General features: G+C 54.4%; 1 protein-coding gene across 8 annotated transcripts in view; it reads left to right on the forward strand.

Annotated features, from left to right (window-relative positions):
• Positions 1–17,251, forward strand: part of CTIF (cap binding complex dependent translation initiation factor) — a 298,093-nt gene that overhangs the window by 154,641 nt on the left and 126,201 nt on the right. For all 8 annotated transcript variants that reach the window (XR_007145892.1, XM_047828162.1, XM_047828168.1 and 5 more), the window contains one exon: positions 7,465–7,541. Coding sequence is in view for 7 of the 8 variants with exons in the window: in XM_047828162.1 (XP_047684118.1) it covers positions 7,465–7,541 (77 nt within the window). In the remaining variant the exon portion in view is untranslated. The remainder of the gene's footprint in view (positions 1–7,464; positions 7,542–17,251) is intronic.

Genomic DNA, 17,251 nt, shown 5'->3' on the forward strand with positions numbered 1-17,251 from the left:
CCTCCACAGGAGACTGGGGAGGGCACCTCCCTGCTGGAAGCCTCCCACTGACGCCTCACCTGGACCAGGGTCCTTGTTCCAACTCAGGTGTTTCACGGTTCCACTGCCTCCCAGTGAAGGCTATGCAGTTCCTGCCAGGTCTTGTGCAGTCTGGGGGACCCTTCACACAGTAGGAGGAAGACTCTCGTACTGGTATAATGCTCGCTCTCTCTCTCTCTCTCTCTCTCTGCAAAGAGCTGATGTGTGAAAGAAAGATAACAGACGTAGGAGACAGTTTGGCTTGGATGATTTCTGTCGGGCTCAGGTCTGGGGTTAGTGGCCGTGGGCCAAAGGTCACAGGAATATCAGAAAAAATTTCTCTGAAGGGAAAAGGGGCATGGGGTTCTGTGAAGTGCGTACGTGGTTTCTAGCTTCCCTGCCCCTCCCGTCTCCCTGGTCCCTGCAGGGGTGCCGGAAGGTGGGGCTGGGCTGGGAGGTGGATGCACCCTGCTTGTCCTAGGGATTCGGGTCTCTCTTCATTGTGAAGCTGGGGCCTGGGCAGCATCTCAGGCTGTTGGTTTGGTGGGAGGCTAGACGACCCCCTCCGGACTGGCACAGGGCCTGGTACTCCAGCCCTGGAGCAGCGTACCCCTGTGGGTTATGGCCCCGAGGGCTCTGGAGTAGTACAGGTGGGGGGTGATGTGACCTCTGCCGGGGAGAATCAGATGGAGAGGACAGGGTGCTGGGGGACCGCACTGAGAGGACCAAGCTGTGGACACTCAGGGAGCAGATGGGAGAGGCCATCAGGCCAGCCTCACACTATGGACCTGCGGCTGGGACTGTGCTGTGGGATCTGGATGAGAGGGCCGGGAGTGTTCGAGGGCCACCATAAGTACGGCTAACTGGGTGATGTACAGAACAGACATTTATTGTCCCACAGTTCTGGAGGCTAGAAATCTGGGATGGAAGCGTCGGTGGGACCAATGCTCCTTCTGAAGGCTCTGGGGAAAAATCCTTTCTTGTCACCAGCTTCTGGTGGCTGCCAGAGTCATTGGAGTTCTTTGGCTCAAGCTGTGTTGGTCCAACACTCCCTCCATCTTTACATGGCCTTCTCTTTCTGTGTCTCTTGTGTCTCTGTGGCCAAATTTCCTTCTTCTTCTAAGGACACCAGTCATTGAATTTAGGGCCCACTCATCCAGTATGACATCGTCTTCACTTGACCATATCTGCAAAGACCGTATCTCCAAATAAGGTCATGTTCACAGCTCCCTCCAGGGTTAGGACTCCAGCTGATCGTTTTGAGGCACATAAATCTACCTGCTTAAAGGGGGTGAAGAACCATCCAGGTGGCCCCAAGCCAGACATCAGGAGCACCAGCCCTGGCCCTCAGACTACCCTGGTGCTTCTCTGTCTGACCACGGTGCCGAGCACATCTCCACACACTGCTGTGATGCTAACATCATTGGCCAGCTGACGGAGGTCATAACATAGCTTCTAGTCTTCTCATGTACCCCTATCAAACCCCTTAGGGCTCAGCGTAGGTACCACGAAGGCTTCCCTGACCCTTCTTGTAAGCAGGGTCCTCCTTCCTTCTTCTGGGCTGCCAGAGGCCTCTGTCCAATGATCCCCTGACCTCCAGGGCCAGAACTGAGTCTGCTCATTCTAGTATTCTCCACCTGATGCACCTGGCACGCGGCGGGCCTTCGGCACTGGTTGCGTGAGAAAGAACCAAGGATAGACATACGGGTGGGTGGGTTTGACGGACGGATGCCAAGTGACAGAAGTCTTCCCTGGCCACCCCACCCCCGCCCCCGCCGTGCTCATGCCCTTGCCACGCCTTGTTCTGCTCCGTAGTGTTTTTGTCAGTTATCAGAGCATCTGCTCACCTGATGGTCGCCTCTCTGCTCTCACTAGACGTGTGCTCTACACAGACCAGCATTTGGCCGATTTCTTTTTCACCATATGTGCGGTGCCTAAAACGGCAATTTTTACTGGGAAGGTGGACGGGAGAGCTGGTGGGTTTTAGGATGGGGGGAGGGAGGGGCACCTGTAGCCTAGTGGAAGTGTGGCGCTGCGAGCACAGGGTCAGGGGGTCTCAGGGCCGAGGGCGCACACGCTCCTCGCCTGGTGTGTTTGTTTGGCCCTCCCTTGCTGCACCCCAGACCCAAGATTTGTTTGTCTCTCCTGGCCTTTCAGGGCAAGGCCCGTGCGCTCCCAGCCTGGGGCCAGCCGCTCTGCTGGGCCTGCCTTTAATCCCTTGGAAATACCGCCCTGGGTTGTAAGTACCCACCTCAGCCTACCCTGGAATGGGTGGATCTTATAGAACATGTTTCTGCAACCAGAGCCATCAGGCACGGCCCTGCAGGGGGGCATATATACACCACTGCTGATCTCCGAGCCAGGCGTGTGTGCGTGTGTGTGCTTCCTGTGTATTCTGCCCGTGCCGCCTAGGGAGTATTATCTTCCCTCCGTCCCTGGAGAGGCTTGGTTTCTGTAACCTACTTGTCTCCCAGGCCCATTTACTTAGCAAACGTGGTCAGAGGATCTGCAGCCAGGTCTCAGAGCTAGGGGAAGAATTCTCATGCAGAGAAGTAGAAGGTAGAGCAGGCAGGGCCTGAGGTGGTCCAGGGTAACGCTGCGGGGTCTCACGTGACTCGAGACTGGTGAGAAACACCAAGCAGCTGGTAAACCAGAAGGCCGTGCTCTCCCTTGTGGGAGGACTGGGGAGGGAGTGTCTCCCACCTGGACTGACATTCATATGAGGCTCTTTCTTTTTCTTTTTTTTAATGTTTATTTACTTATTTTGAGAGAGAAAGAGTGTGAGTAGGGGAGGGGCAGAGAGAGGGTGGGGAGAGAGAGAATCCCAAGCAGGCTCCACACTGTCAGCTCAGAGTCCAATATATGACTCGATCCCACAACCCATGAGATCATGGCCTGAGCCGAAATCAAGAGCCAGACGCTTAACCGACGGAGCCACAGAGGCGCCCCTGGGGCTCTTTCAAGGCATAGAATGGAAGGATTTGTTAAATAAGGAATTAGAGCAGAGACCACTGTTTGCTGTTAAAGGATGATTCTAAGAAGCCTGATAAATTTCCATTCTCCACTTTAGTGATATATTCTGAAAAGCAGGGAGGGGACTCTGGTCCAAAGCCGAAATATCATATCCCCTGGCCAGGCCTGGAGATACCGATCCCCCATGCTCCTTTCCAGATTCTTTATTATTCACACTTGTCATTGGGTGCCTCTTGCCTAGGACATGCTGCCCTTTGCAGCCCTCTCTTATATAAAATGTTTCAGGGCAACTGCTTCCTGGAGAGTAATGGAGCAAGAGGAGCATGCTCCATTGTGGCTGGATCTTTCTTGCTTGCTTTTTTAAAAAAATTTTTTGTTAACATTTATTTATTATCGAGAGACAGAGAGAGACAGAGCATGAGCGGGGGAGGGGCAGAGAGAGGAGGAGACAGAGCATCCGAAACCGGCTCCAGGCTCTGAGCTGTTAGCACAGAGCCCGACGCGGGGCTCGAACCCCCAAACCGCGAGATCATGACTGGAGCCGAAGTCGGACGCTTAACCGACCGAGCCACCCAGGCACCGCTCTTTTTTTTTTTTTTTAAATTAACACTTGCTGTCCCCTCTCCCCAGAACATACTGCCCCCGGATTTTCTTCCCACTTTTTAAAATTGAGGCATGATTTACGTACCATAAAATTCACCCTTTTGAAGTGTACGGTGAGTTGGGTTTCTTGGGGGGTTTTGTTTTTTTTTTTTTAGTATATCCTCAAGGTCACACGTGCAACCACCACTCCTGTGTAATTCCAGAATATTTCCATCACCCAAAGAGAAACCTGGTACTCATTCACAGTGACTCCTTATCCTTCCTCTCCCCAGCCCCCGGCCACCACTCATCTACTTTCTGTCTGCACGTTTGCCTATTCTGGACATTTCATGACGATGGAATTATACAATACTGGGTTTCGGTGACTAGGTTCTTTCCCTGAGCATGATGGGTTGTTGTTGTTTCTTTGGGGGGGAGGAGGTGGGAGTTGTTTTTTTGTTTTCTGAGAGTGAGAGAGAGCCAGGGAGGGGCAGAGAGAGTGTGTATGAATGTTAAGCAGGCTCTACGCCCAGCATGGAGCCGGAGGCACAGCTTGACCTCACAACCCTGGAATCAGGACCGGAGTCAAAATCAAGAGTTGGGCCCTCAACCAACCAGCCACCCAGGTGCTCCCAGCATGATATTTTTAAGGTTCATCCACGTTGTCACATGTATCAGAACTTCCTTCCTTTGTGTGGCCGTATAATATTCCATTGTATGGACATACCACATTTTACTTATCCAGTCCTCAGTTAGTGGACATTTGGGTTGTTTCCAGTCGTGACTCTGATGAGTAAGGCTGCCAAGAATATTCACGTGCCAGCCTTACCTCTTGCCGGTGAGTAGAGAAGCTGGGCTAACCCGGATCAACACTGGCCTGATGGCAGATGTGGGTCTGAGCACAGATTCTCTCTTCTTCCGCCGGCCACCTATTTTCCCCGATTGACCCCAGTCACCCTTGTCTTGGAGGGAGTGTGGGCAGCATCTTGAGTTGTGTGGGTCACTCGGTGCCCACCACCAGCCTGAGAAGCAAAGTGGCTGATTGAAGAGAGTCCTCCAGTGAAGCTTGTATAAATACAGTGTCCTGCTTTATGCAGGAGCTCCTCAAGGTCCTGTGTAAGTGCCCCAGGGAAGGTGGCTCTCATTCATTGATTCACCAACATGCCCATAGCCAGGGGCTCCAGGTGGTCTTGCGGGTGGGACCAGTCCTCCCTAGCCCCAGCCTGGATTGTTCCTGGAGAGGGAAGATTTCAGAAGTGCAAGACTTGGTTCTATCACGTGTTTTTCGCCGATTTCTGGCCTCCTGCTGGTGCCTGCCAGCCTCAGGCCAAAGAGAGCTCTCCATCCTTCTCCATTCTTCTCCATCCTTCTCCAGCTCCACACCTGGGTCACCTCCCAAACCTGAGCCTCCCACACCCTCCTCTCCTGCAGACCACCTCAGCCAGACTCGCTGCCAGGGCTGGGGGCTCCGTGAGGAGAGGGACCAGAACACCCTCGCTTGCTTTGGCCCCTCAGCCCTGAGCAGAGTGTCCGGAGGATGGGAAGGTGATGAAAGTGATGGTGACAGTGGCGCCACTGGAGACGCTGAGGCATACTGCATAGCAGGCACTAGTCTGCCTTCTTTACTTGCTTATCAACCCATTTAACCCCTGCAGGGACCCTAGGAGGCCGATGCGGTTATTATCTCCATTTTACGGATGTGGCAAGTGAGGCAGGTGGAGGTGAGGTTATCTGTCAAAGTCACAGAATCATCCAAAGGGAGCGTCAGGAGCTGAACGTTCACGGTGCAGCTCCGGACCGCGTGTTTTTACTCTTATATTTTCTACGCATTCACATACTTCGGAGGAGACAGGTGGACACAGAGGTCACAGCAGGGGCTCCATCAGAAGCCTCGAGGGGCCCTGCAGGTCCTCTGGGCCACTCTGAGTTTGGTAGAGAGCTAGGACTCCAGCGGAGGGTGAGTCCCGAAGGCAGCTCCCCACTGTGTGTGGAGGAGAAGGGCGGGATGCAGGCCAGAGCCCAGGACTCTGAAGCCCAGACAGGGGAGGCCGCACCTTCTGGGCTCATGGAAGGCCCAGGGTCGCGGACAGCTCCGTCTGCCCGGCCTCAGAGCTGAGATCCCGATCCAGGCTGCCAGCGTGAGAGGGAGCCTCGGCTTCCTTCCATTGTCTACGTGGGGCACACCCAGTGTGTTCCTACAGTGACCCCAGGCCAGGAGGGAGGGAAGGGGCCAGCCCGGAGCTGGGTCAGGATGGGAGAGGGGAAATGAGAGGGGAAGACTTGGTGTTTTTCCTTGTTTGTGTTTTGTATTAAAGAAAAGCAAATAATATCCTTTGAGAAAAACCATTAAACAAAGCACATCCTAAGGCTGCACAGGCCCATTGTGGCTGCCTGGAGCCCGGAATTCATTCATGCTCTTTGGCCGGATTGTCGGAGGCAAGAGACAGGGTAGGAGGGAGGGACTGTTATTACAATAAATGTTGAAATGTGTCCTTCCCTCCCGGGGCTCCATAGGAGGCTAGGCCAGGCATCCGTGATGCCGGAGTCCCTGTGTCCTCCCGAGCCTGTTCCCTCTTGTCCTCCCGCTGCCGGGCCCTGGGAAGCTCCTTGAGACTGGCCAGAACTGCCAACATCCACCCCGCACTGGTTGGGGACTAAGCCCTGAGAAGGCCTCCCAGTGAGGCCATCTGCTGTGGAGCCTAAAACCAGAGGGTTGCTACCATAGAGGCTCTGGGCCTCAGTCTCCCTGTCTATAAAGTGGGGGCGGGGGGGGGGGGTTGGGTTATATGGACTCTGGCTGACCACTCTTTTTAAAACTTTTTTTTTTTTAAGTTTTTATTTATTTTTGAGACAGAGACAGAGCATGAGCAGGGGAGGGGCAGAGAGAGAGGGAGACACAGAATCCGAAACAGGCTCCAGGCTGTGAGCTGTCAGCACAGAGCCCGGCGTGAGGCTCGAACCCATGAACTGTGAGATCATGACCTGAGTCGAAGTCGGACGCCCAACTGACTGAGCCACCCAGGCGCCCCTGGCTGATCACTCCTAAACACACCGAGACCTGTCACTCCCTCTCATCCTGTGTGTGCCTAGGGCTGGCCTTCAGCCCAGCTTCAGCAGATAATTCTGCCTGGGGCTCGGCATGTGCAAGATCAGCCCCATGTTATAAGTCGAAGGTCTTTCTCCAACCTTGACGTAGATGCATAGCTGTTGTCCTGACGACACTATACAAGAGACCATCCTTGGGATTTTTCCCAGTTCAGAGTTTAAAACAGCATTTAACTATTTCATCCTGAGTACTCCCCAGGAGTGTGAGGAATGAGGGTCTTGGGTCAGAATTGCCCGGGCTGTCCTGGGCTGGCGTGAGACAACCCGGGTCCTAGCCCACTCCCTCTTTGTGAGGCCCTCTTTGTTTGCAAGGGGCTGTGTCTCCTTGTCCTCTCAATGGCCCGGAGAAGTTACTGACATTCCCACTGTGTCGGGAAGCTGAGAGAAGTCACGAGTGTTCAAAAAATAACTCCATCGTGCAGCCATGAATCTGGGATCTGGTCCCCGCTTTGTTGCTAATGCTCTTACAAGACCTTGAACTGGTTCACTCACCCCTCTGGATCTCAGTGTCCTCGTCTGGAATTTGAATGACTGGGTATGACAGATTCTAAGGTCTCCTTTGTGTCCTTCCTAATCTTCGGTTCTGTAATTACAGCATCATTGCCTGGTGGGAAATGGATTCATTCTACCATTTTCCATTTTTCAGTGTGGATTTGGTGGTCGGAGTCTAGTCTTGCACTCCCGATTTCCTTCGTCACAGATGTCGTTATCAACAGTTACGTGCGAGAAGGTCTTTGCCGTCTTTCCCAAGTTACTAACGATCCCCCTTCCTCCCACATGACGCAGGGCTACCACCCGATGCCCCACGAAGTAGAGATCGCCCACACGAAGAAGTTGTTCCGGAGGAGGAGAAATGACCGAAGGTAGGAGAGACTCCGTCAAGAACTCTGGGCTTTCTGTCCTTGGCCAGCCGTCTGTAGCTCCGTCGGTTCTGGCCTGGGTTTCGCTTTCCCCAGTGGCCAGCTAATACCTGTGAGGTGAAGCAGGTGGGTTGGGTACCAGTTGGGAAGCAGGGGGTACACTTCTCTGGGCCGGCCCCGGGGGTGGGTCCCTTCAGGAGTCCAGGGCAGCACAGGTTATGCCCCCTTGGGAGGAGAAATGCTCTTTCCCCTGACCTTACCGTAACAATCGCAGTCCTCAAGGGACTGGGTCCCAGCTGACATATGTTCTGAGACATGGCCTCCAGGAGCTCACAATTCCAAGGGTTTCTGTCCCGCGTGGTGCTGGGCTCTGCTGTGACAAACGATATGCAGATCAGAAACTGCACATGCACCTGCTCTCTAGCACCCGGAGGCGCTCACTCACACTAAGGCAAAAACCAGGGCCTCCCTGCAGTTCAGAGTGCTGGGTGACAGCTAGGGGCCAGAAAACCTGCCACGAGGGGCGCCGGGGTGGCTCAGTCGGTTGAGCGTCTGACTCTTGATTTCGGCTCAGGTCATGATCTCACGGTTTGTGGGTTCGAGCCCCACGTCAGGCTTTGTGCTGACAGTCTGGAGCCTGCTTGGGATTCTCTTTCTCTCTCTCTCTCTCTCTCTAAATAAACTTAGAAAAGAAAAAGTGCCACGAGGCAGCCCTGGATACATAAGCAGCTGAGGCTAGGCGTCCCAGGAAGGCATATGCCTTAGTTTCCTTGCAGCCTCTGTCACATGGAAAGGTCTTCATGGTATATTTCAAATGGAAAACTCAATGTTTTGGGGTCTGTGGACATTTGTAATAAAGCCGCATTAGAGTAAATGTTTTTGTTTGAATATGCATATATTCCTTCTGGCTGGAAATGTAAAAAATAAAGGAAGGGAGGGAGTAAAAGAGAAGAAAGATGGGAAGGAGGAAGGAGAGAGCAAAAAGGCTTCTGCCTAGGGAACTAAAATGAGGTGTGTTCCTCTATGGGGAGTTTTTTCGTGGATAAAAGTGATGACCTGTGGTTTTACCTTTGATGAACACAGAATGTCGTCTGAGAGCCAAGGAATAGTCCAGCCCTCATCGCTTGCTAAGAAACTAGAGGGGCCTGTTTTCCTGTTATCCCTTGAAACTAAGGCTGTGGCTGACCAGGGTCCCCGGTGCTTCCCTCCACACGTGGGCCCTGACCGAGGAGTGCTGGGTGGTGGCCACAGCTCCGGGCGAATGGGGCACCGGGCACCCAGAGCTCATCATCAGCTGGTGCATTTGGTGGGTGTGAGGCCTTCGCAGAGGACAGTAAGCATACAACTGACTAGGAGGAAGGCCGTCTTGGCTTCGGCATCAGAACCACCAGGCACGTCACGTGGCTGCAGGAAAAGGGGAAACTGAGCCAGGAGAGTGGGACCAAGCCCTAGTCCAGGCTTGACCAGACCAGGGCAGGCTTATTTCACTGTGGGTGCTGCCTTTTTGCCGTAGCTGCTTCACAGAGGCTAATTCCTGGTTTCTGGCTTCCTGGCGGAGGGAAGAAGTAGGGAGCACCCCCTAAAAGGGGATTGGGGTTCTCTGGGGCCGGGAAGGGATCAGGGAGAACAGAGACTTGGTGGCCCTCTTCCCTGCCGCCCGGTCCCGAGTATGTGTGCGGGGGTGTGTGGAATCCCCAAGCTTCTGAATGAAGGGTCACCCCCTGCCCAGCTCCGCTCCTTCGGGCCCAGGCAGCGGCGGGCTGATGCTCAGCACCCGTGTCGGCCCCACCTCCGCTCGTGGGCCCGGTCGCCTCGCTCCGCAGCAACCCCCTCCCCCCGCCCTCGACAGTGGCAGGCCTCTGGAGAGCAGCGTGACCCGGGAACGTAGGAAGAGGAGAGTGACACACACACGCTGGGAAGCCGACCTTCCGCTGAGCCCCACTCGTGTTAAGAAACGTCTGGGTTAGGTCAGCACACCTCGCAAAGGATGTGGACCCGGGACAGGGTCCAAAGCGAGACACTAAAGATGATTAAAGGGATGGAAAGTATGTCCTGGGAGGAGAGGCTGACAGGACGAAGCAGGGGAAGAGCATGCATGCCAATAAAGTCATGAGAGATTTACACGGAGGGCCCGGAGCAGCTGCCTCACGTTCACAGGGACCGAAACCAGAGGGAGCTAGCCGGAATGGAAGAGGGTGTTCAGCTAGACCACACACAGACTCCAGGAGTAAACGTCTTGACCCTCAGAGGGCCCATCTGCGGGGTCAGGACGGCAGGGAGTGCCAGGTGGATTGTGTGGCGCCCTGCAGATTAGAGCGGGACGTCTGCGTTCTACCCCAGCTCCCGCGGGACGCGAGGTGGCCTGTGCCCCTGCTGCTGGTCACTTCCAGTTGTGGGAGTCTGAGGCGCGCGCCCCGGAATTCGACACCGGATGGGCATTCCGCCTCCTCCGTTCCCTCCCTCTGTGACCTGGGCAGTTGGCTCGTGCCCCTACTTCGTCTTCTGTAAAATGGGTCTGCTGAGTGGGAGGCTTGAACGATCTAACCCTTGCAAGGCCCCTGGAAACAGTCTTCGCGTCGGCCCCCTCTTGGGTCCGAGGTACGCGGGAACCACTGTAAGGAAAGGTGGGAAGCTGGCGGCAGCGAGGGTGGGCCGTCACCCGTGATCTCCCTCGTGAGCCCGGGGAGCTTTGCCCTGCATGCTCTCCAGGATCAGTTTCCTTCTCCTGCATCCGCTTCCCCCGGCAGACACGGAGGGAGGGTCCCTTCAGCGCAGCTGTCTGTGGACTCTGCTCCCACACTCCATGGGCTGCTGCGAGGCGCTCTGTGATTACAACTGAGTTGCGAATGTCTTGTCCTCATTTTGCAGAAAGCTCCAGAACGGCTCATGGGTTTCTTTTTTTTTTTTTTTCCCTTAAAAATGTTCCCCAAACTTAAAACAACTGGTAACCACTTGCCTCTTTGGGGACGCTACTCAAAGATGTTTGCTGATTTCAGAAAAAATTATGCATTTCATGCTATGAACGGACTAAATGAGCACTTCAAGCGTTCCTCAAAGAGCAACATGCCTCAGGTGCCCTGTCCCCACCCACGTTGGCCACCTGCTGCCTGGAGGAGGGCCTGCCAGCTTCCCCTCCCCGCCCCCCAGGCAACCCACCCCTGGCCACGGGTGCAGGCAGAGGAGCAGGCTCCCGGAGGGCTGAGTCTTGCCCACGCTGCTGACCTTGAGTGAGGTCTCACCTGCCGGGGGCGCAGGATTTTCTCCGCACCTCCTCCGCCCTGCTGCGTTTACAGAGATGAACAGACTGGGGCGATGAACAACTGTCAGGGTCTGCCCAGGAAACGGAGGAGGGTCCTTTGGATCAATGGTGGTAGACAGGAAGGCAAGGGAGCAAGATTGGGCGGAGGGAAAAGCTGAGTCTGGGTGGGGAGTTCTGGCCCTATGGGGGGGCGCTGAAGTTGAGGTGATTCAGAGCTGTCCCAAGACGGAGTGAAGGAGCAGGTCTGTAGCCCCCTGTCCGCTGGTCGTTGGATAGAATTGCCACAACTTTAGGCTGGCAGCTCTTATCACCCAGGGCAGTCTCTTTAGGGGCTGACAGCTCGGGGCGGGGGGCGGTGTCTGCTCCGGCACGTCCAGCAGCCGAAGGGGTTGAGTGCCCCGTTCCTGAAGGGGGGCCTGGGTGGCACATCACCCTGAATGCCCCAGTGAAGCAGTACCTGCCTCTCCTACTGGGATTGATGGAGGGGCGCTCCGTGCCACATCCCGTGCTCCAGAGAACACCAGAGAAGTGGCAGGCTTGGCCCCTGCTCTCCAGGGGCTTGCGCAACCCTCTTTGGCTGTTGAAGCCACCAGACCGCATGTAGAATCCGAGTGTCCAAAGAAAGGAGCCAGCAGGAGGTGACCGAGGAGTGCTTCCTGGAGGAGGTGGGCGTTGAAGTAGCCTGTGAGACACAAGGGGGATTTGGAAGGGAGACCGGAGGATATCGGGAGGGAAGGAACGGGAAAGGCGCAGCGGAATAGGTGCGGGAGCCAGAAGCCGCGCCACAAAGCTCCCTAGAGACAGAGGCAAGAGGGTGGTTCTTATGGCAGTCACCACCCCCAACGGAACTAAATTGAAGGGAAAGGCCGGAGCTCCTGGTTCCTGATGGGCCCTGGCCCGGGGTGCTACAAGTCTGTGTAGACACAGCACGCTCCAGAACCGGACCTCCTAACAGGGCAGGACAGCGAATGCAGGCACTGTCTTTCCGTCCGCACGCTGCCCTTGCAGCCGGGGAGACAAGAGAGCCGTTCTCCAACTTAATCTGTTTCATTAAGTGAGGTCTGAGAATGGTTAATTGACTCCATGTGCAAAGCAGATTTGGAAGGAAAAAGAAAAGAATGCCGTGGTCATCCAGCCAGTGTCGCATGGCCCTGCTGGGCGAGGGGCAGGAGAGCGAGCCGTCCCCACACTTCCGCATATGCCACCCCCTCCCTGGGTCCCCAGGTGGTGCAGTCGGGGCCGGCCGCATCCTGGACACCGCAGGGTGATTGGAGCCTGAATGCCCATGGCTGTGGCCTGGCGTCCTCTAATTGTAGGACCAGTTAAGACTCATTCCTTCTTCCCTTTCTCTGCCAACATGTGCCCCAACCCTCCCTGGGTGCCAGGCTCTTTCCCTAGGGACAGAGTTAGTGTCAGCCGTCAGATTTGATTTTGCAAGCTCTCTGTGACATCATCTAGGTCACTGATAAAAATGCACAGGACCTCTGGAGTTACTGGCAATGGATATATAACTTTCTAAATATCCTAAAATCCTGACATATGTAATTTAAAAGGATAGATTTTTGTTATAGAATTGGCATATCAATTAAAAAATTGTTTAGAGGAACTTAGAATCTATGAGATTCTTTTTTTTTTTCTAGTATGAAATTTATTGTCAAACTGGTTTCCATACAACACCCAGTGCTCATCCCAACAGGTGCCCTCCTCAATACCCATCCCAGGAAAGAGTGATGTGGCAAGCCTCTGGAAATACTCCTTGAATCTTGAATCTTGATGTGTTCAGGGTTCCCCAAATGTATCAGGCGAGTAACCCTTTCAAAAAAGGAAGTAAATTTGCTCTGGTTCGTGTGAATCTGTGCTAGCTATTGGCTACATCATTTCTTCCAAAACATCTGTTTGGGAGTCTCTTGGAGAGACATGATATCTATGCATTTTCTGCTTTTTGAAAATTGGAACTGTAAGCACACAGCTACAGCACTTTGTCTGTCCTCCAAGATTCCTCAGACGTGTGCCGGGACCCCTTAGGACCTCAGTAAAGCATTCTCTTTTCCTGAGCAATACCACTCCATCCCTTGGGCAAGAAGATGAGAATTCAGAGCACCTGTCACTGCCCCCCCCCACCCGCCACCTATAGGCCCTGGACATCGTATGGACACTCCAGCAGGGTCTGCCTCTCCTGGCCCAGCACTTAACCTCCGACAGAAAGCAAACCTTTCTTTCAGCTGTGCCCTTAATTTTACATCATTAACCCTGTCAGCAACCCCATGCTTCCCTCCTCCCTCTCACTCAGAATATGAAATTATAATTTTAGAACCCTCACTAATCCCCCTGTGGCCCCCTCTGCGACACATTCTGATGACTACCCCATGCTTTGATGGTCATCACTGGCTACGGGCAACCTCTCATTCCATTCTGGAATCACTGATCCCTCCTCCTTCTCACTTCTAGGCTCACAGGCAAGGACCCTGGGGGTTCCCTGGGCCTCTTTAACCCCCTTTCCTTCCGGCCAGGAACAGATCAGGAATTAACTAGTTCAGATCCCTGGATCTGTCCATCAGCTCGCGAGTTGTTAAGTTAGCCCGTTTGGAAGTACCATCAGTCCTCGTTACTTGTGGATTCCATATTTGCCAATTTGCCTACTTGCTAAAATTTATTTGTAACCTCAAAATCAATGTTCAGTGGTCCTTTCAAGGTCATTCATGGGCATGCCCGGGGTGGGGAGAAATTTGAGTGGCCGAACATGCACGTTCCCAGCTGGTGTCAGACGAGGAGATGCTTTTCACGATCTCTTTCGCGCCACGATTTTCACATTTGTGTGCTTTTGCTGTTTAAAATGCCTAGATACTGACATGCTATCTAGGGTTCCTAAGGGCAAGAAGGCTGTGATGTGCCTCATGGAGAAAAATCCGAGTGTTAGATAAGTGTCATTCAGGCACAAGTTATATATAGTCAGGATACCTACGGTACATTTTCATGATTGATAGAGTGCTGTTGCCGTGAGTTCACAATTAATGAACCAACAATGCATATTAAGTAAGGTGTCTTTAGGCAGAAACGGATAATATAAGGTGTATGTATTGACTGATTGGAGAAAATGTTGTGGCCAGAGGCTTGTAGGAACCTAACCCTGTGTTTCCCTTGGGAATAACCGTCCGGTATTCCCTAATTCAGTGTTTGCGGGACTTTGTAGAGCTTAACTACAGTGGATAATGAGAATCAACGATGCTCGCTCTTTAAAGCAGGGTAGAGAGGTGCCCAAGGTAAAGGAATAGGTTGTGAGTGATGGGATTTCAGACCTGAGTAATTTATCTTGTTTGTCCGGTGGTGGGAGAGCTGGGGGCAAGAGAAGGGAGGATCAGGAGACCCTTCCTCCCCTGGTCGTCACCTGGCTTGGGTTTCACTGAGGGGATCTCTGTTTCCTTCGCCCCATCCGGGGATGACACCATCCCTGAAGCCCCCCAGACTGCTCAGCCCTGCGGTGACCATCAGCATCATCCTGTCATCAGGAGCCCAGGGGACGGCGAGACAGATCACACTGCCATCGCCTGAGGTTTGTCTTTATATCCCAGCAAGGAAATTGCCCTCATTAAGTCTCTGCTAAAGATAGATAAGAAAATGGGACAGGCAAACCCCCACCTGGCAGGCAGCCCTGTCAGATTCTAAGCAAAATGAGTCAGATAGGAATTATTTTTAGGCTCTGTCTCCTCCTCCCCCACGCCCACCCCCAAGCAGGCGCTCTTGGAAAGAACAGCTCATTTCTTGAAGCCAGATGTCCATGTCTGTGTCCAACTGACGTGAGAGCCCTGATAGGCCTGGAGAAGACCCCGGCCTTTGTACAAACCACAATGGCCAGGTCATCCTTTGGACACAGCAGCCACCTCGCTCGGCGTTCCTGGGAAGAACAGGCCGTGAGGGGGCCCCGGGAAGGCTGGCCCGCGACTCACCTAAGAGCGATGCTCCTTCCCAGGATGCCCTTGCTCGCCCCTTTCCCGGCACATGCCGCCCGCTCAGGATCTGCTCTATGCATCGTACTTCGTGGGAAAGAAAACAAGGCCCTGGGGCCCCTCTCCCAGGGAAGGACCAGCATGTCCCCTGGGCCAGGCACCCGCATCCGTGGGAGGGCCCTTTTGTGCATTTTGACAGAGCTCCCGGGTGCCGGGCCCCCCGGCAGTGGGCATCTCCTAGTCTGTGCCCACTCTGGGAAGCTGAGCATTGCCCTTGTTTGCTGTCTTCCCCTTTTTCCAGCAGATAGGATTTGTGCAGACCCCATAGACCCTAGACAGCCAAGGAGAGTGACCTGGAGGTGAGGGATCTAACTGGAGTGGAAGCAGGGGCCCGTGCCCACCGGCCTGGAGAGCAGGAGGGTTGCTGAGTAGGAAACTAGCTGAGAGAGAGAAATGCCATCGTCACCGGGTCTGTGCCTGGGACAGAGGGTAGAGCGGGTACCCCAGGAGACAGCCTCCCGAGCTGGTTCAGTTACCCCTCCTCAGTAGTCTCAGGCTCTGTTTCTTCAGTGTTGGGCATTTGGGAGTTGGCTCACAGATGTTGACCCCTGGTCCTTCCCCAGGAACTCCAAGGACCCCAAGTAACCGGGCCCCTGGCACGGAGTCCACAGGGCCTTGCCTGGGAGTGGGGGGCATGGTGGGCGGTCCACCTGCACAGCCTCCCTTGGCTTCAAGACTAGCTCATCCCTCACCAGGTAGGGGATCTTAAGGGGATACGGACCTGCACCAAGCCTTCTCGTTCTTCTTGTTGTCACAAGGACATTGATGCCTGCAGAAGTGCCATCAGATGACATCGATGGCAGGTATTCAAGAAGTTCCAGAGGCCATAACCAGTGCCCCTTACATCTTCAACCCAACCCATGTGCCCTTTCCAGAAGGTTCCAGAAAGGCAGGCCCTATCTGCTCCGCCTGTGTACATCTTTCAGGACCAAATCTGGTGTGGGTTGGTACCCCAGGTACCCTGCATGCCTGGCTGAGTCCCCATACTCCCAGAGATGAGATACAGCCTGGGACCACCTTACTCGGAAGGCAGGCTGTGTCTCCCATTGGGTCTAGGGCCTTTGTGCCAGACCCACGGACAAGCCCAGCCCACCCTCCGTCCTCTGGAAGTCACTCAGCGGTTTAATAAGCACTTCCAGAATGCTCACCATGTTCGGGATACACTGAGCCCTTTACAGAATATCGCTCATAGAGTCTTGCCACAACCTTAGAAAGGAGATACTGTTTTTATTTCCATTTTACAGATGCGGAAAGTAACTTGCAAACTTGCACAGAGAAGTGAAGTAACTTGCCCAAAGTCGCAGAGCTGGGGAAGACTGCAAACCCAAGCAGTGTGGCTTCAGAGCCCGTGTCCCCAACCGGTTCTGTGCAGAAGACTCCTGTCTGTCCCCTCCTTGGCACGCTCAGTCTCCCTCTTTGGGCCCTTCACTGCCTTCCATACGCCACCCCCCCCCCCAATTAACTCTTGTGGGGGTGAGGTGGACAGCATGGGGCTGCTGTTTTCAAATGGACTGAGTGGGGAGCTAGTGCATATTCCAAAGGAATGAGTGAATGGGCAGGTTTCAAACGAGACCTACCCGACAGAGTCCCTCACCTTCTGCCTCCTGCACCCCAGCACCCACTCCGTCACACCTGTAGATCCCTTCCCCGGCTCAGATGATTCACGCATGGGCATATTTAGGAAGGCCCTGCAGTAGCCTGGAGCTTTCCCAGGTTGTGGGGGCCCCACCCAGTGAGGAACTGGAGGAGGGGTGGCGTGAGTTCTAGAATGGTGGGCAGCTCTCAGGGGAGGGCGGTCTGGCCGGGAGCACCTCCTCCCGTCCCCCCCACCCCTGTCCCAGGGGGATGAGCCCAGAGCACGAGGGTGCCTCCCACTCCCCAGGGCTTCCCAGCAGGGACAGGGGCACAGGTTTTAAAAATACCAGGGAGCCTTCCTGCCTGATCAGCACTTACCCTGGGCTCCAGGGGTTATTTCTGAGTCTTCCCGGTAATTCAAGTTTAGCCATTTATTCCAATGCGTGTGTTGGGGGGGAAGCCAAGGTGGCCTCTATTATGGTTTGGAGTATCCTGGGGGGACCCTGGTGTCCAGAAGTGACGCAGGGTCTCAATTAGGCAAGCCGTCAGCAAACAGAATTAAAAAAACTCAAGATAGGCCCTTGGGTCCTCGGGGGTGATGCCTGTGCTTAGTCCCCATGAGGGAAATGAAGGCCGAGGTGTCCCCTGTCCCCCGCGTGCCCGGGGTCCTCTCTCAAGTGGCATCCGCAGGGATCTCAGCGCCCTTCCAAATGCAGAATGGATGGAGCGGCCGGTTCTTTCCAAGTAGCCCTGGACAGACAGACAGACGGAGAAACGGACAGCCGAGCCCCAGGAGCAGACGGGCCCAGAGCCATGGCACGCTCTGTGGGTCCAGCTGTAAATGGACACAAACTTACCAGCAGCTCACGGGGAGC

This window comes from Prionailurus viverrinus, chromosome D3, assembly GCF_022837055.1.
Source record: "Prionailurus viverrinus isolate Anna chromosome D3, UM_Priviv_1.0, whole genome shotgun sequence".
NCBI classification, from domain to species: domain Eukaryota; kingdom Metazoa; phylum Chordata; class Mammalia; order Carnivora; family Felidae; genus Prionailurus; species Prionailurus viverrinus.